Genomic DNA, 24,253 nt, shown 5'->3' on the forward strand with positions numbered 1-24,253 from the left:
AAGAAGTCTGAACTGGCCGGCAGGGAGGCAAGGGACTGGAGGGGATGGCTAGGATTGGCGTAAAGCGGGGTTAAGGCTGGCTGGGGTTGGATTCATTCAGTAGTATTTATCGAGCACTTACCATGTGCAGAGCACTGTACTAAGCGCTTGGAATGGACAAATCGGCAACAGATACAGTCCCTGCCCATTGACGGGCTTACAGGGATAGGGCTGGCTGGAGGAGGGAGAAGGGGATGGGGCAGTATCAAGGGCGTTGGGTCGGGGGTGGGCTGGAGTGGAGGTACGAGAGGAATGGCCTAAGGGGGATGGACTGGTATGAGGGGGTTGGGGGGGCTGGGGCTGGCCGGGGTTGGTATAAGGGGGAGGGGACTGGCCGGGAGAGGTCTAAGGGGGATGGGTCTCACTGGAGGAGGGAGAAGGGGATGGGGCAGTATAAAGGGCATTTGGGCTGGAAGGGAGGTAGGAGAGGGATGGATGGGGGCAGCGTAAGGGGCGCGGGGCTGGCCGGGGTGGATATAAGGGGGTAGAGTTGGCTGGGGTGGGCATAAGGGCGTGGGGCTGGTGTAAGGGGGATGGGGCTGGTACAAGGGGATGGGACTGGCTGGGGTTGGAATAAGGGGACGGGCCTGGCTGGAGTGGGTATACGCAGGATGGGGTTGGTATAAGGGGGATGAGGTCGGTATAGGGGAGCGGCGTGGCTCAGTGGAAAGAGCATGGGCGTCCGAGGTCACGGGTTCTAATCCCGGCTCTGCCACTTGCCAGCTGGGTGACTTTGGGCGAGTCACTTCACTTCTCTGGGCCTCCGTTTCCTCATCTGAAAATGGGGATTAAGAGCGCGAGCCCCACGCGGACAACCTGATCACCTCGTATCCACCCCAGTGCTTAGAACGGTGCTTTACGCCTACGAAGCACTTAACAGATACCGTTATTACGATTATTGTGAGGGGGTGGGGTTGTCTGGGGTTGGTATAAGGGGGATGGGGCTAGCTGAGGTGGGTAAAAGGGAGATAGGGCAGTATAAAGGGGGATTGGTTTGGGGTGGGCAGAGGGGCGGTAGAAGGGGGATGGGGCTAACCGGAGAGAGGGAGAAGGGGGACGGAATTGGTATGGGGGGGGTGGGGGTGGCATAAGGGAGATGAGGCCGACTGGTGCCGGTATAAGGGCCATGGGGCCGGCTGAGGTAGGTATAAGGAGGATGGGGCAGTAGGAAGGGGATCTGGGGTGGGCCGGACGGTCGGCAGATGGGGGACGGGGTTGTTCGAGGGGGGATGGGGTCGGTGGAAGGGGGATGAGGCTGGGCGGTGCCGGTATAAGGAGGATGGGGCAGTAGAAAGGGGATCTGGTTCGGGGCTGGGCCGGAGGGTCGGTAGAAGGGGGATGAGGTGGGTATGGGCGAGATGAGGCTGGGGCGGTGGAAAGGGGATTCGGTTTGGGGGTGGGCCGGAGGGTCGGTAGAGGGGGGAGGGGGTTGGTATGGGGGGGATGGGGTTGGTAGAAGAAGGGGGAAGGGTGGGTATAGGGGGGTTGGTATGGGGTCGGTAGAAGGGGGATGAGGCTGGCCGGTGCTGGTATAAGGAGGAGGGGCGGTAGAGAGGGGATTTGGGGGTGGGCCGGACGCTGGGTACGGGGGGCATGGGGTGGGTGTGGGGGGACGGGGCAGTCTAGAGGGGCCGTGCTTGCGGGTGGGCCTAGGTGGGGAGAAGGGGGCTGGGGGCCCTCGGAGGACGGAAGCTGCGCGGAGAGGCGGGCCGGCCCGCCCCCCGCCCGCCCGCGTCAGCACCGGGTTGCCGGGGGAACGGGCGGGGACAGCTGGGGGGGCGGCGGCGGCGGCGGCCGGGGGGGGGGGGGGGCGCGGCCCTGGCGGCTCCTCCATGGGGGCCGGGGCGGGGGGCTGCGGGAAGGCGCCCGGACCCTGAGCGGCCACGGCCCCGGGCCCGCCGCCACCGCCGCCACCATGCTCATCAAGGAGTACCACGTCCTCCTGCCCATGAGCCTCGAGGAGTACCAGGTGGCGCAGCTTTATATGATCCAGGTGCGGGCCCGGGACCCCCGCACCGCCCGGGGGGGGGGGAGGGGGGCTCACGGGGCGGGGGGCAGCCAGCGCCGAGGCCGGCGAGGACAGAGGGAGGCGGGACACGAAGGGTTAAGGAAGCCGTAGAAGGCAGAAGGTCGGGGGTTCCCATCCCCGCTTCCCCGGGCCTCGGTTTCCCTCCTCCGAAAATGGGGATCGACAGCTCGAGCCCCACGTGGGACGGGGACGGCGTCCAACCCCGTCTGCCGGGACCCGTCTCGACGCCTGGTAGAGGGCCTGGCACCTAGCGGGCGGCCAACACGACGGAGGAGGGCGGAGGGCGTCGGGGGGCATCGGAATTCCGAAGGGGTGGGGATGGCAGGGAGTCCAGGTGTGGCAAGGGTGGGAGGCGCGGAGGGGGCTGGCTGGGACGCAGAGGAGGAGACGGGCGGTGAGGGGCGAGGGGGTCGAGGAGATGGGGGGCAGTAGGGGAGGAGGGGGCGTGGGACGCGGAGAGGGTCGGGGGTCGACGGCACCCGGGGCCGACCCCCTCACGGCGGACCCCGGCCCGCAGAAGAAGAGCCGGGAGGAGTCGAGCGGCGAGGGCAGCGGCGTGGAGATCCTGGCCAACCGACCCTACGCCGACGGGCCCGGGGGCAGCGGCCAGTACACGCACAAGGTCTATCACGTGGGGTCCCACATCCCCGGCTGGTTCCGGGCCCTCCTGCCCAAGGCCGCCCTGCAGGTGGAAGAGGAGTCCTGGAACGCCTATCCGTACACCCGGACCCGGTGAGGACCCCCGCGCGCCCCCGGCCCTCCCCCGGGACCCGGACGGTCCCCCGCGCCCTCACTCCCGGAGAGCTCCCCACGCCCCCCGTCCCCACCCCGGGGATGCCGGAGACCCCCCCCCCCCGGCCCCGGAGGGTGCCCCTACCCCCACCCTCACCCCCGCTCCTGGACTCGAAGAGTCGCCCCCCCGCCACACACCCCAGCGTGGCTCAATGGAAAGAGCCCGGGCTTGGGAGTCAGAGGACGTGGGTTCTCATCCCCGCTCCGCCACTTGCCTGCTGTGTGACCTCGGGCAAGCCGCTTCACTTCTCTGGGCCTCAGCTCCCTCCTCTGGAAAATGGGGATTGAGACGGTGAGCCCCACGTGGGGCAACCTGACCACCTTGTATCCACCTCAGCGCTTAGAACAGTGCTTGGCACGTAGTAAGCGCTAACAAATACCACTATCATTATCACTGTTATTATTAAAGGGCTCCCTCACCCTCACTCCTGGACCTGCAGAGTCCCCTACACACCCACCCCTGGAGAGCGCCCCGCACTCCTACCCTCAGGGAGCTCCCCCCGTCCCCCACACCTGGCGAGTCTTCCCCACTCTCACCTCCGGACCTGGTGAGCCCCCTACGTCCAGTGTAGACCCGGTGAATCCCCCTACACTCCTCCCCATCCTGCCCCTGGGCCCCGCGACACCCCGGGTGAATCCCCTCTACATCCCTATCCAGACCTGGCGAGTCCCACCACCCCTGGACCCGGTGAGCTCTTTGCCCCCCCACCCCTCTCTCCCCGTTGCACCCCCCTCATCTGCCTATCCCCTGGGTTGGGCCTGGGGGCTTCCCGGCCCCTCTCCCCTCCTCCAGCTGCCACGGGAGCTCGGTCAGGAGGGACGTGAGAGTCCGGGGCTGGAGACGGGTGGGGAAGGGGCCCTGGGCCGCCCCCCCCCCCCCCGCACGGAAGGCCGGCAGGGGAGGGCCGAGGGTGGGCTGAGGATGGGCGGGCCGGGCCGGACCAGGCCACGAGTCGTCTGAGGCCGGGTGTGGCCCGGGCCCGCAGGTACACCTGTCCCTTCGTGGAGAAATTCTCCATTGAGATTGAGACCTACTACCGGCCCGACGGGGGCGGCCAGCCCAACGTCTTCAACCTGACCGGGGCCGAGCGGCGCCAGAGAATCGTGGGTCAGTGCGGGCCGGGGGCGGGCGGGGGCCGGGGCCCAAACACACGCACATGCCCTCTCTGTCTCCGTCTCTGTGCTGGAGAGGGCCAGAGGGAGGAGGAGGCGGCACAGTCTCTGCTCCCGAGGGGCTGCCATTCTGACTGCGGAAGTGGGACACGCACGCATTCACTCACTCACACCAGTCCATGGTAGAAGCAGTGACCTCAATCCAACCGATGCAAGCGGGGAGAATCAGCCCAGCAAAGCGAGGGCCCGGGGACCACCCAACGTGCACAGGGTTTCGTGGTGCAGGGCCCCGGGGGACTTGGTGGAGGTGAAAATGACCGATCGATTGACTGAGACAACTTACTGAGCGCCTTCCATGGGCGGAGGGCACTGAGCAGAGCGTTTGGTCCATTAGAGTCAGTCCAAGAGCTCACGGTCTAGACGGGCCAGAGCGGGGCCGTCCGGGAAGAGGTGTCTTTCGGGATCGAGGCGGTTGTCCCGGAGGGAAGGGGGCGGGAACCGGGGAGATCCCCGGAGGTGCCGGGCTGAGCCCCCCTCCCCCCGCCTCCGGCAGACACCATCGACATCGTGCGGGACGCGGCGGCCCCGGGCGAGTACAAGCCCGAGGAGGACCCGCGTCTCTACCACTCGGCCAAAACGGGGCGGGGGCCGCTGTCGGACGACTGGGCTCAGGCGGCCGCCCGGACCGGACCCCTGATGTGCGCCTACAAGCTCTGCAAGGTGGAGTTCCGCTACTGGGGCATGCAGGCCAAGATCGAGCAGTTCATCCACGACGTGGGTGAGCCCGACCCCCGGCGCCTTCCCCTGCACCTCCCCCAGACCTTTTTTTTCTTCCCACGGTATTTGCTGAGCGCTTACTCTGTGTCAGACACCGTCGTTTGCGCTGAGGTAGAAATGAGATAATTAGGTGAGACGCAGTCCCCGACCCTCATAGGATTCACAGTCTTAGTGGGACGGAGGACAGGCATCTAATCTCCATTTTACAGCCGAGGAAACTGAGGCACGGAGAAGTTAGGTGACTACGGTCACGCAGCGGGCAGTTAGCAGAGTCAGGATTAGAACCGAGGAGGTCTTCGGACTCCCAGGCCCGGGCTCTTTCCACTGGGCCGCGCTGCCCCTCGCCCCCCATCCCAGCTCCAGTGCTTCGGATCTCCCCGGGCACCCTCCCGGACCTGCCCCCCACCCCCAAGCTGGGATCCCTCTGACCAGTCCCAGCTCTCCGCACAGTCCCCCTCAGCCTCACGGACCCCTCGCTTCCCTCCGGGTCCCCTGACCTGTCCCAGCTCTCCGGACAGGCCCCCCTCCCAGCCCCGGGGACCCCGGCTGCCCCGGGCCCCAGCCCACGACCCGCCCCCCCCACCTCCCCTGCCCCGCAGGGCTGCGCAGGGTGATGCTGCGAGCGCACCGCCAGGCCTGGTGCTGGCAGGACGAGTGGACGGACCTCAGCATGGCGGACATCCGGGCGCTGGAGGAGGAGACGGCTCGAATGCTGGCGCAGCGCATGGCCAAGGGCGGAGGCGGCTGCGGGGCCGGCGCGGCCGGCGGGGGTGGCGGGGACGGCGGCGGGGCCGAGCCCGCGGGGGAGCCCGGAGCCCAGGGCCCGGCCAGGCCGGGCCAGGCCGGTGGCCCCGACGGGGCCGAGGGGCCGGGGGCGCCGGACACGTCCCCCGACGACAGTTTCGCCAAGCAGTGGTCTTCTTCGTCCCGCTCATCCTACTCCTCCCAGCACGGCGGTGAGCGCGGCCCGGGAGGACACGGGTGGGGGGCTGTGCGGGTGGGTGTGTATGTGTGTTTCGGGGGGGGGCATCCCGGGCCTATTGATGTCTGTCTCCCCCGCCCAGCCCCCGTCTAGACTGCGAGCCCGTCGTGGGCAGGGATTGTCTCTCTCTATTGCTCTATTGTGTTTTCCAGGCGCTTAGTCCAGTGCTCTGCACACAGTAAGCGCTCAATAAATATGACTGAATGAGCGAGCGGGTGGGGTCGGCGAGGCTGGGGGTGGTGACAGGCCTCGGGGCGGGGGTCCGCAGGGGGCGTGTCTCCCCAGAGTCTGTCAGAGTGGCGAATGCAGCACATCGCCCGCGACTCGGAGAACAGCGACGATGGCGATGAGTTCTTCGACGCCCACGGTATGTGAGCCCACCGGGCCCGGGGGACCCCCGAAATCCCCTCCCCACCCTGGTTTGCTCCACCACCTCCCCCTCCCTTCCACTCCCCCACCGCTGAGCCCGCCCCCCGTCCATCGCCCACAGAAGGCTTCTCGGACAGCGACGAGGTTTTCTCCAAAGAAATGACCAAGTGGAATTCCAACGACTTCATCGACGCCTTCGCTTCTCCCGAGGCCGAGGGTCCCCCGGGTGAGAGCCCCCCGCCCTCCAGCCCCGGGCCCGCGAGGTCAGCTGGGGGCGAGGGAAGAACCTGGCGGGGAGACACAGGCCCCCCCACCAACCCCCACCCCCTCCTCTCGACTGTAAACTCGCCGTGGACGGGGAACGTGTCTACCGGGTCGCACTCTTCCCAGCGCTTAGTACAGTGCTCTGTGCACAGTAAGCGCTCGATAAATACGGTTGATTGATCGACTGGTTGATCCTCAACCCCGCCACGCACAGATCTGGGCGCAGCGGCTATCAAAGCAGAAGGAGACGGAGAAGGAGCCGGAACTGCCGGGGACCCCGAGGTTAGTCCGCCCCCTCCCCTTCCCCACTCTCCCTTCCCTCCCCACAGCCCTAACCCTGCCCCAGACCCCAGCGTGGCCTAGTGGTTAGAGCCCGGGCCTGGGAATCAGAAGGACTTGGGTTCTAATCCTGACTCCACTACTTGCCTGCTGTGGGACCTTGGGCAAGTCACCTCACTTCTCTGGGCCTCGGTTCCCTCATCTGTAAAATGGGGATTAGGACTTTGAGCCCAGCGTGGGACAGGGACTGCGTCCCACCTGATTAGCTTGTATCTACCCCAGCGCTTAGAACAGTGCTTGTCACATAGTAAACGCTTAACACTTACAGTCCTTTAAACGGTAAACTCGTTGTGGGTAGGGAATGTGTCCGTTTGTTGTATTGCTTTCTCCCAAACCCTCAGTAATATTATTATTCTGATGGTATTTGTTAAGCGCTTACTAGGTGCCAAGCACTGTTCTAAGCGCGAGGTCATCAGGTGGTCCCACGTGGGGCCCACAGTCTTCATCCCCATTTTACAGTTGAGGTCACTCAACTGAAGTGAAGTGACGAGCCCAAGGTCACACAGCTGTCAGGTGGGGGGAGCCAGGATCAGAACCCACGTCCTCTGACTCCCAAGCCTCTGCTCTTTCCACCGAGCCACGCTGCTTCTCTGTACAGTGCTTTGCACGCGGTATCGCTCAATAAATACGAACGAATGAATGAATGAACGTACCATCATCGTCACGATGGATAGAGCAGAAGGTCAGGGGTTCTAATCCTGGCTCCGCTACTGGCTTGCTGTGTGACCTTGGGCAAGTCGCTTCACCTCTCTGGGCCTCAGGTCCCTCATCTGTAAAAGGGGGATTGAGACTGTGGGCTGTCTGACCCGATTTGCTTGACTATCCACCCCAGTGCTTAGAACGGTGCCTGGTACGTAGTAAGCGCTTAACGGATGCTAATATCAGCATCCCCCCTCCCAGTACTGGCCTGGGGGGTGGGTGGGAGGGAGGGGCTTCTCTGCCCCATCTCGCCCGGGGCCGTCCCCCCACCCCGGGGCCGGTCCCAGCCTCGCTCTGCCTCTCCCTGCTGCCCCGCAGGCGGTGGGGCCCGGGGCCCGGACGAGCTGCGCCGTCCACGCGCTGTTCCTGATCCTGCACAGCGGGAACATCCTGGACGCGGGGCCGGGAGACCTGGGTTCCAAGCGCGCGGACGTGCAGACGCTGGCCGCCGCCTTCGACGCCGTCACCCGCCTGCACTTCCCCGAGGCCCTGGGCCACGTGGCGCTGCGCCTCGTGCCCTGCCCGCCCGTCTGCGCCGCCGCCTACGCCCTCGTCTCAGAGTACCCGGGGACCCCGTGGCGGGGGCGGTGGTCTGCCGGGGGGGGGGGGGGCGGGACACCGGTGGGCGGAAGACTGGGGGCGGGGGCGGAGGCGGAGGAGTCGGGGCGCCTCGGGAGTGGCGGGCGGGCGGGAGGAGGGGAGGCCGGGGGTCGGGGGGCGATGTGCAGACAGAACCAGAAGCCACGTGGCCTAGGGGCTGGAGCCCGGGCCCGGGAGTCCGAAAGACCTGGGTTCCAGGCCCGCCTCCGCCTCTTTGGGCAAGTCACTTTACTTCTCCTTGCTTCGGTTTCCTCATCTCTAAATTGGGGATAAAGCCCGGGAGCCCCCTGTGGGACGTGGATCTTGTCCAACCTGATTACTTTCTATCTACCTCAGCGCTCAGAACAGAGCCTGGCACATAATAGCGCTTAGTGCAGTGCTCTGCACACGGTAAGCGCTCAGTAGAAACCTTCGAACGAATGAATGGGAAAGTCCAGGTCAGAGGTGGAGGGAGGGAACGAGGCCCCAAGCCTAGACTGACCCTCCCCCTCCCCCCGCTCCGGCCAGCCTGAGCCCCTACAGCCACGACGGCGACGGTCTGTCCCGCTCCCAGGACCACATCCCGCTGGCCGCCCTGCCCTTGCTGGCCACCTCGTCCACCCGCTACCAGGGCTCCGTGGCGACCGTCATCGCTCGGACCAACCAGGCTCACGCGGCCTTCGTGCACTCGCCCGAGGGGGCCGGCTTCTGCGGGCAGGTCAGGGGCGGCGCCTCCGCCTCCTCGCTCCCCATCCCGGTCCTCCCCGTCCCCCCTCGGGCCTCCCGCCCCCCCCCAGGCCTCCCCACCCCAACTCGGTCCCCCCCGCCTCCCGTCTCCGAGTCTCCTCTCCGCCCGCAGGTGGTGCTCATCGGAGACGGCGTCGGAGGGATTCTGGGATTTGACGCGCTGTGCCACAGTGCCAGCGCGGGGAGCCCGAGTAGCAGCCGGCGGGGCAGCGTGGTGAGTATGCGGTGCTCTGCACGTAGTAAGCGCTCAGTAAATACTGTCGAATGAATCCGCTGCCCTCCCTGCGTGCTCCCCTCGCCCCAGGCCGCCTCCCCCCTTCCTCCCTCCTCGCCGACCCCCATTCCTCCTCCCCTCTAGGTTATGGTTGGACTCCGAGAGGCCTTCCCGGATCGCGCCCTCCTTTCCTCTCCTCCCTCTCCCCGCCGCGTCGCCCTGCCTCGTTCCCTTCATTCGTCTCCCCCCAACCAGCCCCACTTACGTCCGTCTCTGTTGCTATTCACGCCCCTCTCCCCCTCTAGACTGCGAGCTCGTGATGGGCAGGGAACGTGTCCGTTTATTGTTGTGCTGTCCTCTCCCCAGGGCCTAGTACAGTGCTCTGCACCCCGTGAGCGCTCAGTAAATAGGATCGAATGAGTGAATGGCCTAGGTGGGTGGGGGCGGGGACAGGGCCCCACCCGGACCCGGACCCGTTTCCTCGCGCCCAGAACACGGAGCTGTTGTCCCCGGAGTCCGGAACCGGGCGCGACCCGTTGATGGACGGGCCGGAGGGGCCCGGCGGGGCCAGCCCGGACCCGGGGGCCCCGTCCGCCCAGCGCCCCCCCGGCGACGGAGCCGCCCCGGAGCCGGGGTCCCCCCCGGCGCCGCGACAGGGAGTCCCGGGCAGGTGAGGCCTTGTTCCCGCCCTCCACCCTGCGGTCCCGGGACCCCCCCCGCCCCCTCCCCCGACCCCGCTCCTCTTTCCCTCCCCCAGCCTGCAGGCGGGGGCGCTCGGGGCCGACTCGGAGCCCCGCCGAGGCAGCACGGCCTCCTGCCCGCCCCCGGAGGTGCCCGACGGCCCCACCCGCCTGGACTTCAAGGTTTCGGGCTTCTTCCTGTTCGGTTCGCCCCTCGGCCTGGTGCTCGCGCTGCGCAAGACCGTGATGCCGGCCCTGGAGGGTGAGGGGGGAGAGAGATGGGGGTGGGAGCTGTGCCGCCGGTCAAGCTGCAGGGGAAGTCGGGGGAGATGACGATAATGACGACGATGGTATATGTTAAGCGCTTACTGTGCCACGCGCTGTTCTAAACCCTGGGGTAGATACAAGGTCGTCAGGTTGCCCCTCGTGGGGCTCACGGTCTTCATCCCCATTTTACAGATGAGGCCGAGAGAAGTCAAACGGCTTGCCCAAGGTCACACACCTGACAAGCGTAGAGAAGCAATGTGGCTCAGTGGAAAGAGCCCAGGCTGGGGAGGCAGAGGTCATGGATTCTAATCTCGGCTCCGCCCCTTGTCAGCTGTGTGACTTCGGGCAAGTCGCTTCACTTCCCTGGCCCTCAGTCACCTCATCTGTCAAATGGGGATGAAGACTGTGAACCCCACGTGGGACAACCTGATCACCTCGTACCCCGCCCGGCGCTTAGAAAAGTGCTTTGCACATAGCAAGCGCTTAACAAATGCCAAGGTTTTTAAGTGGCGGAAGCGGGATTGGAACCCACGACCTCTGACTCCCCGGTCCGGGCTCTTTCCACTGAGTCACGCTGGGGGACAGTTGGGTGGGCCGGGTTGGGGGCCCGGGGGCGAGGCTGAGCCCCCTGCCCCCTTGCCCCCCGCAGTGGCCCAGATGCGCCCGGCCTGCGAACAGATTTACAACCTGTTCCACGCGGCGGACCCCTGCGCCTCCCGGCTGGAGCCCCTGCTGGCCCCCCAGTTCCAGGCCATCGCCCCGCTGGCCGTGCCGCGCTACCAAAAGTTCCCGCTGGGCGACGGCACCTCCCCGCTGCTGGGTACCGTGTGGGCGGGGCACGGTCGCCAGGGTGACGGTGGGGGGCAGAGGATGGGGCCCTGCCGACCACCGACCCCCCACCCCCACCCCGTCCCCCCAGCGGATGCCCTGCAGACCCATTCGGGTCTCTTCCTGGAGGAGATGGACTCGCTGGTGCCGTCCACGCCGACCTCGGCCGGCGGGGGCTTCTGGCGGGGCGGCGACCTCGGCCCCGAGCCCCCGGCCCCGACGGGAAACCCCGGCACCGCCGGCGAAGTGGTCAAGAGTGAGTCCGCCCGCCCCGCCCCCCTCCCCCCGTCCTCGCCCCGGACCGGGGGGTCCACGGGAGGGGCCGGAGGGAGGCCGGGCGGGGCCCGGGAGGGGACGGCGGGGACGGCCCCGGGGGGGGCAGCGGCCGGAGGCCGGGCGGGTGCTGAGCCGAGCTGGGCCCGCAGTCCTGGAGCGCTGGTGGGGAACTAAGAGAATCGACTACTCGCTCTACTGCCCCGAGGCCCTGACCGCCTTCCCCACCGTGTCGCTGCCGCACCTGTTCCACGCCAGTTACTGGGAGTCCGCCGACGTGGTGGCCTTCATCCTCAGACAGGTGCCCGCGGGGCCGGGGACCCCGGGGCGGGGGGCGGGGCCGGGGGCCCAGAGGCCGGGGGCCGAGCGAGGCTGCCCCGCCAGGTCATCGAGAAGGAGCGGCCTCAGCTGACGGAAGCCGAGGAGCCGTCGGTCTACAGCCCGGCCTTCCCCCGGGAGAAGTGGCAGCGCAAGAGGACCCAGGTCAAGATCCGGGTAGGGACCGGCGCCTCCGCCGCCCTCTCCTGCCCGGCCCCGACCGGGGCCCCGGGGGCGGCGGAGACGGAAGCGGAAGAGGAGGCCCGCGGACGCCGGGACCGGAGATGACCGCGAGGGCCGCGGGGTTGGGGGGAGGGCGGCGGGGACGAGCCCGTCGCCCTGGTCCCGAGCCGGACCCCGGCCTGGGTTCCCCAGGACTCCCTCCTGCGGCGAGGGAGGACCCTGACTGCGCCCTCCTTTCCTCTTCTCCCTCTCCCTTCTGCGTCGCCCTGACTTGCTCCCTTCGTTCGTCGCCCCCGTCCCAGCCCCACGACGTCACGTCCGCATGGATCATTTGTTTCTCTCTCTTAACGTCCGCCTCCCCTTCTAGACTCTAAGCCCAACGGAGGCAGGCAATGTGCGTGTGTTGTTCTATTGTCCTCTCCCCAGCGCTTAGTCCAAAGTGCCCTGCACGCCGTAAGCGCTCAGTCAATACAACTGATCGAATGAAAGGCCTGGCTCCCTCGTCCCTGGAGCCCGGATCCGGGCTTCTGTCCTCCGTAGTGAGGAGTCGGAGGCCCCAGCCCTCTCCCCCAGGAAGACTCCGAGCCCCCCGGGCGGTCCGGGGCTGCGTCCCAAGTGACCGGCCCCAGCGTGGACGCTCCGGACGGGCAGCGAGTGGCCTCTCCCGCTCCCTTCTCCCCCAGAACGTGACCTCCAATCACCGGGCCAGCGACGTCATCGTCTGCGAGGGGCGCGCCCAGGTGCTCAGCGGGCGCTTCATGTACGGCCCCCTGGACGTGGTGACCCTCACCGGAGAGAAGGTGGACCGGCCGGCCGCTCCCGGACCCCTCCCGGCGCTTCCCCCACCCGGGATCGTTCTCCCGGGGGTTACCCGGCCCGAGCCCCGCCCCTCCCCGCCCCCACTCCCGGCCACATGTCCCCAACCTTGAAGCAGTGCGGTTTAGTGGCTAGAGCCCGGGCCTGGGAGTCAGAAGGACCTGGGTCTAATCCCAGCTCCGCCACACGCCTGCCGTGTGACCCTGGGCAAGTCGCGTCACTTCTCTGGGCCTCGGTTCCCTCATCTGTCAAATGGGGATCGAGAGGGTGAGCCCCATGTGGGACGGGGGCTGTGTCCAACCTGATTATCTTACCTACCTCAGCGCTTAGAACTGTGTTTGGCGCACAGTAAGCGCTTAACGAGTACCTTAATCATCGTCATTATCATTAATATTACCGAAGGGCCTCCGGCTTCATGCCGTCCCTCCCCGCCGGGGGTCGTCCCTCCCGTCCCCCCGCCCTCACCCCTCCGACGCGCTCCGACCGCCTCCTCCCTCCCCCGCAGGTGGACGTCTACGTCATGACCCAGCCGCTGTCCGGCAAGTGGATCCACTTCGGCACCGAGGTCACCAGCGGCTCCGGCCGCCTCTCCTTCCCGGTGCCCCCGGAGCGGGCCCTGGGCATCGGCGTCTACCCGGTCCGCATGGTGGTCAGGTGAGGGGGAGGGGGCGCCGGCGCGGGACCCCTCCTCCCCCCGGCTGGGCAAGGGGCGTGGGGCCGGAGGCCGGCGCCCCCGCGAGCCCCTGCCCTCCCCGCCGGCCTCTCCCAGGGGAGACCACACCCACGCCGAGTGCTGCCTGACGGTGGTGGCCCGGGGCACGGAGGCCGTGGTGTTCAGCATAGACGGCTCCTTCACCGCCAGCGTGTCCATCATGGGCAGCGATCCCAAGGTGCGGGCCGGCGCTGTCGACGTGGTCAGGTACGGCCGCCCGGCTCCCTTCCCTAAGATCCGTAGCGTTTACAGTAACGGCGATGATGATGACAGTATTTGTTAAGTGATCTCGGAGCGCTTAGTACAGTGCCTGGAACGTAGTAAATCACTAACCAATACCCTAAGTAGTAGTATTATGCGCTTAGTATGAGCCAGGCACTGTACTAAGTGCCGGGCGGGGTCGTACAAGGTAATCAAGTTGGACCCAGTCCCTGTCCAGTGTGGGGCTCACAGTCTCAATCCCCATTTTACAAACGAGGTCACGGAGGCACAGAGAAGTGACTCACCCAAGGTCACGCAGCAGACAAGCGGCCGAGTCTGGATTAGAACCCGTGACCTTCCGACTCCCACGCCCGTGCTTTAGAGAAGCAGCGTGGCTCACCGGAAAGAGCACGGGCTGGGGGGTCAGAGGTCATGGGTTCAAATCCCACCTCCGCCGCTTGTCAGCTGACTCCTGGCACGTCACTTAACTTCTCTGGGCCTTGGTTACCTCAACTGTAAAATGGGCATTAAGACTGTGAGCCCCAAGTGGGACAACCCGATCACCTTGTGTCCTCCCCGGCGCTTAGAACGGTGCTTTATATATAGTGAGCGCTTAACGAATGCCATCTTTATTATTATTACTATGCCAAATTGAGTGACCACTGTGATAAAGCCCTGTACTAAGCTCTTGGAACAGGAAGGACGTGGACCCTTAGTCCAAAAACAGTTAGTAGTTCGGAGCCCTACCCCAAAGAGGTTTTTGGGTTTTGGGGTTGTTTTTTTTGGTTGTTTTTTTAAAACGGTATTTGTTACGTGCTTACTACGGGCAGGGCACTGTACTAAGCGCTGGGATAAAAAGAAGCTCATCAGGGTAGGCGCAGTCCACGTGCCATGTGGAGCTCACAGTCGTAATCCCTATTTTACAGATGAGGTAACTGAGGCACAGAGAAGTGACTTGCCCAAGGTCACACAGCAGACATGTGGCAGAGCCAGGATTACAAACCAGGTCCTCTGATTCCCAGACCTGTGTTCTTTCCCCTGCTATTATTTCTGCTGCTGCTATTACTAATGATAACAATAATAATTATAATAACGATGATGCTATTCGTTAAAGGTTTACAAGGTGGCAAACACTGTGCTAAGCGCTGGGGTAAAAACAAGATAATCAGGTCCCGTAAAAACAAGACAATCAGGTCCCACATAGGGCTCAGAGTCCAAGGGGGAGGAAGGACAGGTATGGAAAATCCTCATTCTGCGGAAGAGGTGTTTGAGGCCCAGAGAAGTCAAGTGAGTTGCCCAAGGTCACACAGCAAGACGGGCGGGGGGCAGGGGTAGAGCCGGAATTAGGACCCCGGTCCCCGGGCTCCCAGGCCCAGGCTCTTTCCAGTAACCCACACGGCTTCTAAAAGTTGTAGCAGGGGAGCTAGATGCTGTAACTCATATACAACAGTCACATCGCAATATAACGGACCACACCGTCCCTAAAGTCACTTTTATCCGGGAGGCAGGAAGAGCTTTGTATTCCCATCATTGGGCAGGGGTTGTCTCTGTTGCCGAATTGTGTATTCCAAGCGCTTAATACAGTGCTCTGCACAGAGTAAGCGCTCAATAAATACTACTGAATGAATGAAATTCATCTTTATAAGTGCCCTCCCCCCGCCCCCAGACTGGTAGCTCGTGGTGGGCAGGGAATGCATCTGTTTATTAATAATAATAATAATAATGTTGGTATTTGTTAAGCGCTTACACTGTGCAGAGCACTGTTCTAAGCGCTGGGGTAGATACAGGGTCATCAGATTGTCCCACGTGAGGCTCCCAGTCTTCATCCCCATTTTCCAGATGAGGTCACTGAGGCCCAGAGAAGTGAAATGACTCGCCCACAGTCACCCAGCTGACAAGTGGCAGAGCCGGGATTTAAACCCACGACCTCTGACTCCCAAGCCCGGGCTCTTTCCACTGAGCCATGTTTATCGATCTGTTGTCCTCTCCCAACGCTTAGTACAGTGCTCTGCACACAGTAAGCGCTCGATAAATACGATTGACTCACTGACTGACTAACAAGAGCTATCGGGGTGGGGGAGGTAGTCGAGTGAGTGCTCAAGTGGCTTTGGGGGGGGGTGGGCATAAGGGGGGGGGCGTCGGGGGAGGCCCCTGCCCTCCTCCACCGGCCCCTCCGCACACCCCCGCCTCTGACGCCCCCCCCCGCAGACACTGGCAGGACTCGGGGTACCTGATCGTCTACGTGACGGGGCGGCCCGACATGCAGAAGCACCGGGTGGTGGCCTGGCTGTCCCAGCACAACTTCCCGCATGGCGTCGTCTCCTTCTGCGACGGCCTGACCCACGACCCTCTGCGCCAGAAGGCCGTCTTCCTGCAGGGCCTGGTGCAGGAGGTGAGGGGGGTCGCGACCAGCCCGGCTCGGGGTCGGGGGTGGGCCCCCCCCCCGGCCAGCTGGGGATCCGGACCCCGGGATGGGATGGGGGAGGAAGGACGGTGGGGGAGGCACCAGGCTGGGCTAATAGGAATATTTGTGGAATTTAAGCACTTACTATGGGCCAGGCACTGTGCTAAGCGCTAGGGTGGATACAGCAAATCAGACCGGGCTCTGCACGAGGATGGTAGGGCTACCAGAGAAGCGGCGCGGCTCAGTGGAAAGAGCCCGGGCTTGGGAGTCAGAGGTCACGGGTTCTAATCCCCGCTCCGCCCCTTTGGGCAAGTTACTTCACTTCTCTGGGCCTCAGTTCCCTTGTCTGTAAAATGGGGATGGAGACCGTGAGCCCCACGGGGGACAACCTGACCACCTTGTACCCTTCCCCACAACGCTTAGAACAGTGCTTGGCTCATAGTAACAAATGCCATCATTATTATTACCTGCTGATTGGTTTGGGGGTGGGCCACAGGGTTTCACCTCTACAATATCGCCAAGATCCGCCCTTTCCTCTCCACCCAAACGGCTACCTTACTATTACGGGCTCTCGTTATATCCCGGCTAGACTACCGTGTCAGCCTTCTCTCTGACCTCCCTTCCTCCTCTCTCGCCCCGCTCCGGTCTATTCTTCACTCCGCTGCCCTGCTCATCTTCCTGCAGAAACGATCTGGGCATGTCGCTCCCCTTCTTAAACAACTCCAGTGGTTGCCTATCGACCTCCGCTCCAAACAAAAACTCCTCACTCTAGGCTTCGAGGCTCTCCATCACCTTGCCCCTTCCTACCTCTCCTCCCTTCTCTCTTTCTACCGCCCACCCCGCACGCTCTGCTCCTCTGCCGCCCACCTCCTCGCCGTCCCTCGGTCTCGCCTATCCCGTCGACCCCCGGGTCATGTCCTCCCGCGGTCCCGGAACGCCCTCCCTCCTCACCTCCGCCAAACTGATTCTCTTTCCCTCTTCAAAACCTTACTTAAAAATCACCTCCTCCGAGAGGCGTTCCCAGACTGAGCTCCTCTTCCCCCTCTACTCCCTCTGCCATCCCCCCTTTACCTCTCCGCAGCTAAAGCCTCATTTTCCCCTTTTCCCTCTGCTCCTCCACCTCTCCCTTCCCATCCCCACAGCACCGTACTCGTCCGCTCAACTGTATATATTTTCGTTACCCTATTTATTTTGTTAATGAATTGTACATCGCCTTGATTCTATTTAGTTGCCATCGGTTTTTACGAGATGTTCTTCCCCTTGACGCTGTTTAGTGCCATTGTTCTCGTCTGTCCGTCTCCCCCGATTAGACCGTAAGCCCGTCAAACGGCAGGGACTGTCTCTATCTGTTGCCGACTTGTTCATCCCAAGCGCTTAGTACAGTGCTCTGCACATAGTAAGCGCTCAATAAATACTATTGAATGAATGAGTGAATGGGCTCTGTGCAGGGAAAAGGGCTAAGGGCTGGGCTGTTCAATTATATTTATCGAGCACTTACGGTGTGCAAAGCACTCTACTCAGCGCTTGGGAGAGCACACTATAACGATATAACTGACCACAACGAGCTTGTGGTCTAGAGGCGGGGACAGACAGCGATATGAATCAAAAAAGAAATAGGTTACTGGGCCGCGTGCAGGGGACGGTAGGCTGGTCGGTGGGGGGAGTGGGGCTACCGGCTGGGCTGTGTGCAGAGGGCGAGGCTACCAGCCGGGCTAGAGGCCGGTCCGTCCGTGTGCAGGGGGGGCGGAGCTACTCTGCCACGTACTAGAGGGCGGTGGTTGTCCCGGCTGCAGGCGGAGCTGAGCATCGTGGCGGGCTACGGGTCCCCCAAGGACGTGGCCGTGTACGGAGCCGTGGGCCTCCCGCCCTCGCAGACCTTCATCGTGGGCCGTGCCGTGCGGAAGCTGCAGGCCCAGTGCCAGGTGAGGGCGGGACGGGGGGCGGCCCGGGGGTTGGGGGGGCGCGGGGCGGGGTGGGCGAGCTCGGTCCGAGTGCGCTGTCGTCGCAGTTCCTGTCGGAAGGCTACGTGGCCCACCTGGCCCAGCTGGAGACGGGCGGCCGCGTCCACGCCCCGCCGCGGCCGGGGCTGGTCAAGGGCGGCCTGGGGGGGCCGGCCCCCGGAGACTTTCTGCGCAAACAGAGTCAGCTGCTGCGGGCCCGGGGGCCCAGCCAGGCCGAGCGCGAGGGGCCCGGGACCCCCCCGACCGCCCTGGCCCGCGCTAAAGCCCGCAGCGTCAGCCTCAAGCTGGACAGCGAGGAGTGAGCCGGGGTGCGGGACTTATTGCCACGACAGGTCGCCTCTTCCCTCCCCGTGCACCTTGTAATCGTTTCCCTCTCCTTGCCCCTCCCTGTGTGACTGTCCCTTGACCGTTTGGGGGGTGGGGTGGGGAGGGACCCCATGTTGCGGGGGGAGGGGGGAAGCTGGCGCTTTTGCACCTTGTGAAGCCGTGAAAATAAACTTCCCGCCACCTGTGCCCTGTCTTGGTGTGCAACTCTCCCTCCTCCAGACTGCAAGCTCCCCGTGGGCCGAGAACGGGTCTACCACCTCTGTTCCGGTGTTTAGGACAGTGCTCTGCACACAGCAAGCACTCGATCGATACCAGTGATTCTGCCCCTTCCTCCAGCCTGTCTTCCGCCCCAGCGGAGCCCCATCCCACATCTGAGGCCGGCCGGTCCCCTTCCGGGTGCGGAGACAGAGGAGCCGGGCGCCGGCGAGAGATAAATACACATTTATACAGATACAGAGCGAAGCGGGACCGAGCGGGGGCAGGGGGCGGGCGGGGGGGGGGGGGGGGCCGCCCTCAGGGGGCAAAAATGCCCCGGAAGCGTGCTTTGTCCTCCTGGTCCTTCTGCCGCAGCCGCATCTCCAGCGAGCGCAGCTCCCGGCTGACCACGGGGCCCAGGGCCGGCTCCAGCTGCAGGACCTTGGCGAAGTCCGCCTGGGCCTCCTGGGCGTTCCACACCGCCGCGTGCGCCTTCCCCCGCTTGAAGTACGCCTTCACGTTGTCTGCAGGGACGGCGGGGGAGACCGAAGCTCAGCGGGGCCGCCCGAGGGGGGCGGGCGGTCGGTCAGTCAGTCGATCGTATTTACTGAGCGCTTCCTGGGTGCACGGCCCTGGCCTGAGCGCTTGGGAGAGGACACCGTGGCAATACTACAGACACAGTCCCTGCCCACGGCGAACTTACGGTCTAGTAGAGGGGGAGGCAGACGTCGATATCGATCAATTACAGCTACGGACCTAAGTGCCGCGGGGCTGAATGAAGGGAGCAGGTCGGGGCGACGCGGAAGGGAGCGGGAGAGGAGGGCGCAGTCAGGGAAGGCCTCTCGGAGGAGATGGGCCTCCAATGAGGCTTCGAAGGGGGGGGAGAGTGGCGGTCGGTCGGATGTGAGGAGGGAGGGCGTTCCGGGCCGGAGGTAGGACGCGGGCCAGGGGTCGGCGGCGGGAGAGACGAGATCGAGGTACGGGGAGAAGGTTGGCGTTAGAGAAGCGAAGTGGTCGGGCCGGGGGACGGGCCGGGGGACACTCACTCACCCTCGTACTTGTTGAGGATGGTGGAGCAGTGGTCCAGCACCTCGTAGTATTCCTGGGCTACCAGTTTGCACTGGCAGTAGTTGAGCAGCAGTGGTGTGATCTGCAGATCCAGCTGGATCCAGTCCGGGGAGCCCGGCTGCTCCTGGGGGCGAGGCCGCTCAGTCCCGCCTCCTAACGCCCCCCCCCCCCCCTCCCCGCCCCCTCCCGCCATCGTCGCGGGGCCCCGGCCCCACCTTCATCTGCAGGTTCTTGAGGCAGGCGATGGCGTCGTAGTACTTGGCGGCGGCCTCCTGCACGTGGCCCTCGCGGTACAGCCGGTTGCCATCCTGGTGGATGAGGGGCACGGCCGCCATCTTCTCCTCGTCCGTCATGGCCCAGGGGTCCTGCTGGTACGAGCCGGGGTTCTCCACCTGGAGGGGCGGAGGGAGGGTCATCCGGGGAGAGGTGGAGGCTGGCGGCGGCACCGCGGCCGGCGGCTGGAGTCCAGCGTTCCCGGCCTCCGCCACGAGGCCTTCCCCGACTGGACCCTCGTTCCCCTCTTCTCCCGCTCCCTCCCGCGCTCCGACGTACGCCCTTCACCCGCCCCTCCCTCGGCCCCACGGCGCTTATGTCCGTGTCCGTCTCCCCTCCTGGGCCGCGAGCTCTCTGTGGGCGTGGGAGCGCGTCTCCCAACTCCGCCACACGGTCCTCTCCCAAGTGCTGGGTCCCGGGCTCCGCACGCGGTCGGCGCTCAGTAAACACCACCGACGGACTGACCGAGTGGGAACCGCGGCCTCAAGGGGCCCGGACGCCACAGCCCCGTCCGTTCCCTAAGGCGGGCGGAGGGCCGACTGGTCGCGGGAAGGCTGGACGCGGAGGGGACCGGCGCCCGCTCCGCCCCGGCACCTTGATCATCTCGATGGCAAAGACGAGGGGTTGGGGGTGCTGCTGGAGGGCGTCTAGGTCCTCGTGGCCCAGCGACGAGTGTTCGTGCATCTGGGTGATGCCACAGCAGTGTCGCTGCCCCTCCAGAGGGTCCTTGCCCGCCGCGATGTTGCGCAGGCTCTTCGACACCAGCGGGTACATGACCACGTGCTGTGGGGCGTCCGGGGTTCGGTCGGCGTCCCGGTAATGCAAAAAACAAAAACAGTGCTATTGGTTAAGCGCTTACTTCGTGTCAGACACCGCGCTAAGGACTCGGGAGGATACAAGCAGATGGGGTTGGACCACGGGCCCTGTCCCACATGAGGCTCACCGTCTTAATCCGCGCTTTACGGATTAAGATTTACAGATCACCGAGGCACAGAGACGTGAAGCGACTTGCCCGAGGTCACCCAGCAGACAGGTGGTGGAGCCGGGATTAGAACTCAGGTCCTCGGGACTCCCAGGCCTTGGTTCCGTCCACTAGACCACGCTGCTTCTCGCTGTTTCTCGTGTTCAGTGACCCCTTCCCATCCAACCCCAGGGTGGGGTGTAAAGGTGTGGTAGGTCGGAGGTCAGGGAAGCGGCGTGGCTCAGTGGAAAGAGCCCGGGCTTGGGAGTCGGAGGTCGTGGGTTCGAAACCAAACTTTGCCGCTTGTCAGCTGACTCTGGGCAAGTCACTTCACTTCTCTGTGCCTCTGTTACCTCTTCTGTAAAATGGGGATTAAGACTGTGAGCCCCACGTGGGACAACCTGATTACCCTGTACCCCACCCCAGCGCTTAGAACAGTGCTCGGCACATAGTAAGCGCTTAACAAATGACATCATCATCATCCTATGAAGGCAGGAGTCGGCAGAACGTTCAGGAATCGCTCTCGCTCCCGGGCTCGCCTCTCTCAGCCGATCCAACCCCATCCTGCCCCACGCCTGGGACGTCCGTCTCCTCCTGCGGACGGGAAGCTCCTTGTGAGGAGGGGACGTGTCTCCCAACTCTTGTACCGCACTCCCCCGAGCGCTCGGTACGGTGCTCCGCCCGCGGCAGGCGCTCGATAGATACCACCGAGCGACGGGGAGGGGCGGGGGTGGGCTACCTTGACTTCGCAGAGGAACTCGGCCACCTCGCCCTCTCGCATGGTGCTCAGGATGGTCTCCCATACGGGCAGCTTGAACTTCTTGCCGATGATGAGCTCCATGGGCTTCCCGCGACTGCGGCTGTCGTCGATGGGGGGCCCCAACCCATCGCCGCGGAGGGTCCGGTAGTGGAATGTCGCCTGGAGGGCAAGGCGGGGTGAGGGGGGGAAACGGGGGTTCTGCTGTCCCGGCCCCCTGCGCTGTTTCCCCTCTCCCCCCTCCCTCCTCCCCCGTCTCCGTCACCCCTGCATCTTCCGGTTGCCATGCAGGCATCCGCCCCTCCAGGATGGCCCACTCGCATCCGGACAGGAATCCCCCATCCAATGCCTGGGAGACGGGGTGCACCCCGCCCAACCCTTGGGAGGCAGGGGTCCCCCTCATCCGATCCTATCAACCTTCACATGAAGCAAAAACTCCTCGCTCTTGGCTTCCAAGCCGTCCATCCCCCGGCCCCCTCCTGCCTCACCTCCCTTCTGTCCTCCTCCATCGCAGGCCGCACGCTCCGCTCGTCTGCCGCCGCTCGCCTCCTCCCCGGGCCTCCTTCTCCCCTGTCCCGCCGTCAACCCCTGGCCCACGTCCTATCTCCGGTCTGGAATACCCTCCTTCCTCACATCGGCCAGACTAACTCTCTTCCCCTCTTCAAAGCCCTACTGAGAGCTCACCTCCTCCAGGAGGCCTGCCCACACTGAGCCTCCCTTTCCCTCCGCTCCTCCTCCCCTCCCCGTCGCCCCGACTCCCTCCCTCTGCTCTACCCCCTTCCCCACCCCACTTGCGTATATTTGTACATATTTATGCTATTTATTTTATTACTGATAATGAAAATGTTGGTATTTGTCAAGCGCTTACAATGCTTCTCAGCAATGATGTCTATAGATCTATAATTCCACTGATCTATTTTGATGCCAGAGAAGCAGCGTGGCTCAGTGGAAAGAGCCCGGGCTTGGGAGTCAGTGGTCATGGGTTCGAATCCCGGCTCTGCCGCTTGTCAGCTGAGTGACTTTGGGCAAGTCGCTTCACTTCTCTGTGCCTCAGTTACCTCATCTGGAAAATGGGGATTAAGAATGTGAGCCCCACGTGGGACAACCTGATTCCCCTGTGTCTACCCCAGCGCTTAAAACAGTGCTCTGCACATAATAAGCGCTTAACAAATACCAACATTATTATTATTATGCTACTGATGCCTGTCTTCAGCATGGCTAAGTGGAAAGAGCCTGGGCTTCGGAGTCAGAGGTCATGAGTTCGACTCCCGGCTCTGCCACTTGTCAGCTGTGTGACTGTGGGCGAGTCACTTCACTGGGCCTCAGTTCCCTCATCTGTAAAATGGGGATTAACTGTGAGCCTCCCGTGGGACCACCTGATGACCCTGTATGTCCCCCAGCGCTTAGAACAGTGCTCTGCACATAGTAAGCGCTTAACAAATACCAACATTATTATTATTACTGGTTTAGCTTTCTGCCTCCCCCTTTCAAGCCTGTGAGCCCGTTGCTGGGTGGGAATGGTCTCTATCTGCTGCCCAATTGTCCATTGCAAGCGCTTAGTCCAGTGCTCTGCACATAGTAAGCGCTCAATAAATGCGATTGAATGAATGAACGAATCCCAGGGCGGCGGGGGTCCCCCATCACCCCCAGATAAGCGGGTCCGGCAGGTTCCTATATAACTGGGCAGGGGGTGGGGGAGGGGGGAGGGGGCGGGGCCCCCGCCCGGAGCCCCGCCAATCAGCGTCGAGTCCCCCACGTGAGTCCGGAGGCGCCGACCAATGGGGAGGCCGAGCAGGCGCCCCCTGGCGGCCGGCGCTTCCTCCTGCCGGGGAGCGGGGCTCCGCACCTTCGTTCCATCCCGAAAGTCCGGCAGCTCGCCCCGACCCTCCTTCACCAACCGCTTCTCGATGCCGTCGGCCCGCAGCCTCGCCGCCGCCTCCGCCATCCTCCGCCCCGGCCACCAAGCCCCGGCGACGTCCGGAGACACTTCGGCAACTTCCGGAAATGCTTCGGCAACTTCCGGAAGGGCCACATCCTGGAGCGGGGGGGGGGGAGGGGGGAAGGAGGAGGGAGAGGGCGCCGCCATCTTTTTTGAGGGCGACAGCCGCGGGCGGAGCCAGTGCCAGGACCCGACCGGAAGTTGGGCTTCTGCGGAGGCCGGAACTCGGCGGGAAGCCCCGCCCCCTTCCCCCTTCCCCCTTCCCCTCCCCCTCCCCCTCCCCGCCCGGGCCTCACTGCGGCTGCGCGGCCTCCGGCCCGCACCGCCCTCCGCCCACCCGCCGGCCGCGCGCATGCGCGTCCTCGCTCTTCTGGGCCCAAGCGAGTCGTGGGTGCGAAGGATGGTGATGATGGCGAGCACTGTTCTAAGCGCCGGGGGAGATACAGGGTCATCGGGTTGTCCCACGTGGGGCTCACCGTCTTCATCCCCATTTTACAGATGAGGCAACTGAGGCCCAGTTGTAGTAATAATAATAATGTTGGTATTTGTTAAGTGCTTACTATGTGCAGAACACTGTTCTAAGCGTTGGGGGAGATACAGGGTCGTCACGTTGTCCCACGTGGGGCTCACCGTCTTCATCCCCATTTTACAGATGAGGCAACTGAGGCCCAGTTGTAATAATAATGTTGGTATTTGTTAAGCGCTTACTATGTGCAGAGCACTGTTCTAAGCCTTGGGGGAGATACAGGGTCACTAGGGCCCACGTGAGGGTCACAGTTAATCCTCATTTTACAGATGAGGGAACTAAGGCACTGGGAAGTGAAGTGACTTGCCCACGGTCACACAACTGACAAGTGGCAGAGCAGGGATTCGAACCCATATCCTCTGACTCCCAAGCCCGGGCTCTTTCCACTGAGCCACGCTGCTTCTCTAGTCAAGCGCTCAGTACGGCACTCTGCACATCATAATCACTCAATAAATATGATTGAATGAATAATAATAAGCACCGTTCTAAGCGCTGAGCACTGTTCTGCAGCATGGTATAGCGGATAGAGCATGGGCCTGGGAGTCAGAAGGTCATGGATTCTTATCCCTGCTCCTTCACTTGTCTGCTGTGTGACCTTGGGGAAGTCATTTCATTTCTCTG

At 63.9% G+C, this 24,253-nt stretch overlaps 2 protein-coding genes across 3 annotated transcripts; one reads left to right on the top strand and one right to left on the bottom strand.

The window, feature by feature from the left end:
• The first annotated feature begins 1,864 nt into the window (after nt 1-1,864).
• PITPNM1 (phosphatidylinositol transfer protein membrane associated 1) lies at nt 1,865-18,102 on the top strand. Of its 2 annotated transcripts, XM_029060195.2 has the most exons (23): nt 1,866-2,032; nt 2,586-2,800; nt 3,847-3,968; nt 4,527-4,751; nt 5,350-5,706; nt 6,001-6,099; nt 6,223-6,327; nt 6,580-6,647; nt 7,722-7,963; nt 8,511-8,700; nt 8,842-8,943; nt 9,435-9,613; nt 9,701-9,885; nt 10,540-10,710; nt 10,810-10,974; nt 11,144-11,292; nt 11,376-11,486; nt 12,176-12,292; nt 12,814-12,962; nt 13,078-13,227; nt 15,430-15,613; nt 17,419-17,547; nt 17,634-18,102. In XM_029060195.2, the coding sequence occupies exons 1-23, from the start codon at nt 1,955-1,957 to the stop codon at nt 17,886-17,888; spliced, it is 3,747 nt and encodes a 1,248-aa protein (XP_028916028.1). In that variant the 5' UTR covers nt 1,866-1,954; the 3' UTR covers nt 17,889-18,102. The 2 variants fall into 2 exon arrangements, with proteins under 2 accessions (XP_028916029.1, XP_028916028.1); XM_029060196.2 differs by lacking the exons at nt 15,430-15,613; nt 17,419-17,547; nt 17,634-18,102 and adding an exon at nt 14,148-14,182 and having other exon boundaries at nt 1,865-2,032.
• A 312-nt stretch (nt 18,103-18,414) lies between these two features.
• On the bottom strand, nt 18,415-23,177 carry LOC100089622 (aryl hydrocarbon receptor interacting protein). Its single transcript, XM_029060199.2, has 6 exons — nt 23,014-23,177; nt 21,150-21,329; nt 20,044-20,232; nt 19,392-19,568; nt 19,159-19,300; nt 18,415-18,632 (listed from the first exon to the last, which is right to left on the bottom strand). The coding sequence occupies exons 1-6, from the start codon at nt 23,110-23,112 to the stop codon at nt 18,427-18,429; spliced, it is 993 nt and encodes a 330-aa protein (XP_028916032.1). The 5' UTR covers nt 23,113-23,177; the 3' UTR covers nt 18,415-18,426.
• Between the last annotated feature and the right edge of the window lie 1,076 nt (nt 23,178-24,253).

Source organism: Ornithorhynchus anatinus, chromosome 3, assembly GCF_004115215.2.
Source record: "Ornithorhynchus anatinus isolate Pmale09 chromosome 3, mOrnAna1.pri.v4, whole genome shotgun sequence".
Classification (NCBI taxonomy): domain Eukaryota; kingdom Metazoa; phylum Chordata; class Mammalia; order Monotremata; family Ornithorhynchidae; genus Ornithorhynchus; species Ornithorhynchus anatinus.

What these genes read in the sequence shown, in the direction of transcription:
- PITPNM1 (XM_029060195.2), top strand. Translation starts at nt 1,955, where the DNA reads ATGCTCATCAAGGAGTACCACGTCCTCCTGCCCATGAGCCTCGAGGAG. An exon ending in TGACCCTCACCGGAGAGAAG is followed by an intron (nt 12,293 to 12,813) that starts GTGGACCGGCCG and finishes CCTCCCCCGCAG; the next exon opens with GTGGACGTCTACGTCATGAC. An exon ending in TGCAGGGCCTGGTGCAGGAG is followed by an intron (nt 15,614 to 17,418) that starts GTGAGGGGGGTC and finishes TCCCGGCTGCAG; the next exon opens with GCGGAGCTGAGCATCGTGGC.
- LOC100089622 (XM_029060199.2), bottom strand. Translation starts at nt 23,112, where the DNA reads ATGGCGGAGGCGGCGGCGAGGCTGCGGGCCGACGGCATCGAGAAGCGG. An exon ending in ACTTTCGGGATGGAACGAAG is followed by an intron (nt 21,330 to 23,013) that starts GTGCGGAGCCCC and finishes CTTGCCCTCCAG; the next exon opens with GCGACATTCCACTACCGGAC. An exon ending in TCAAGAACCTGCAGATGAAG is followed by an intron (nt 19,301 to 19,391) that starts GTGGGGCCGGGG and finishes CCTCGCCCCCAG; the next exon opens with GAGCAGCCGGGCTCCCCGGA.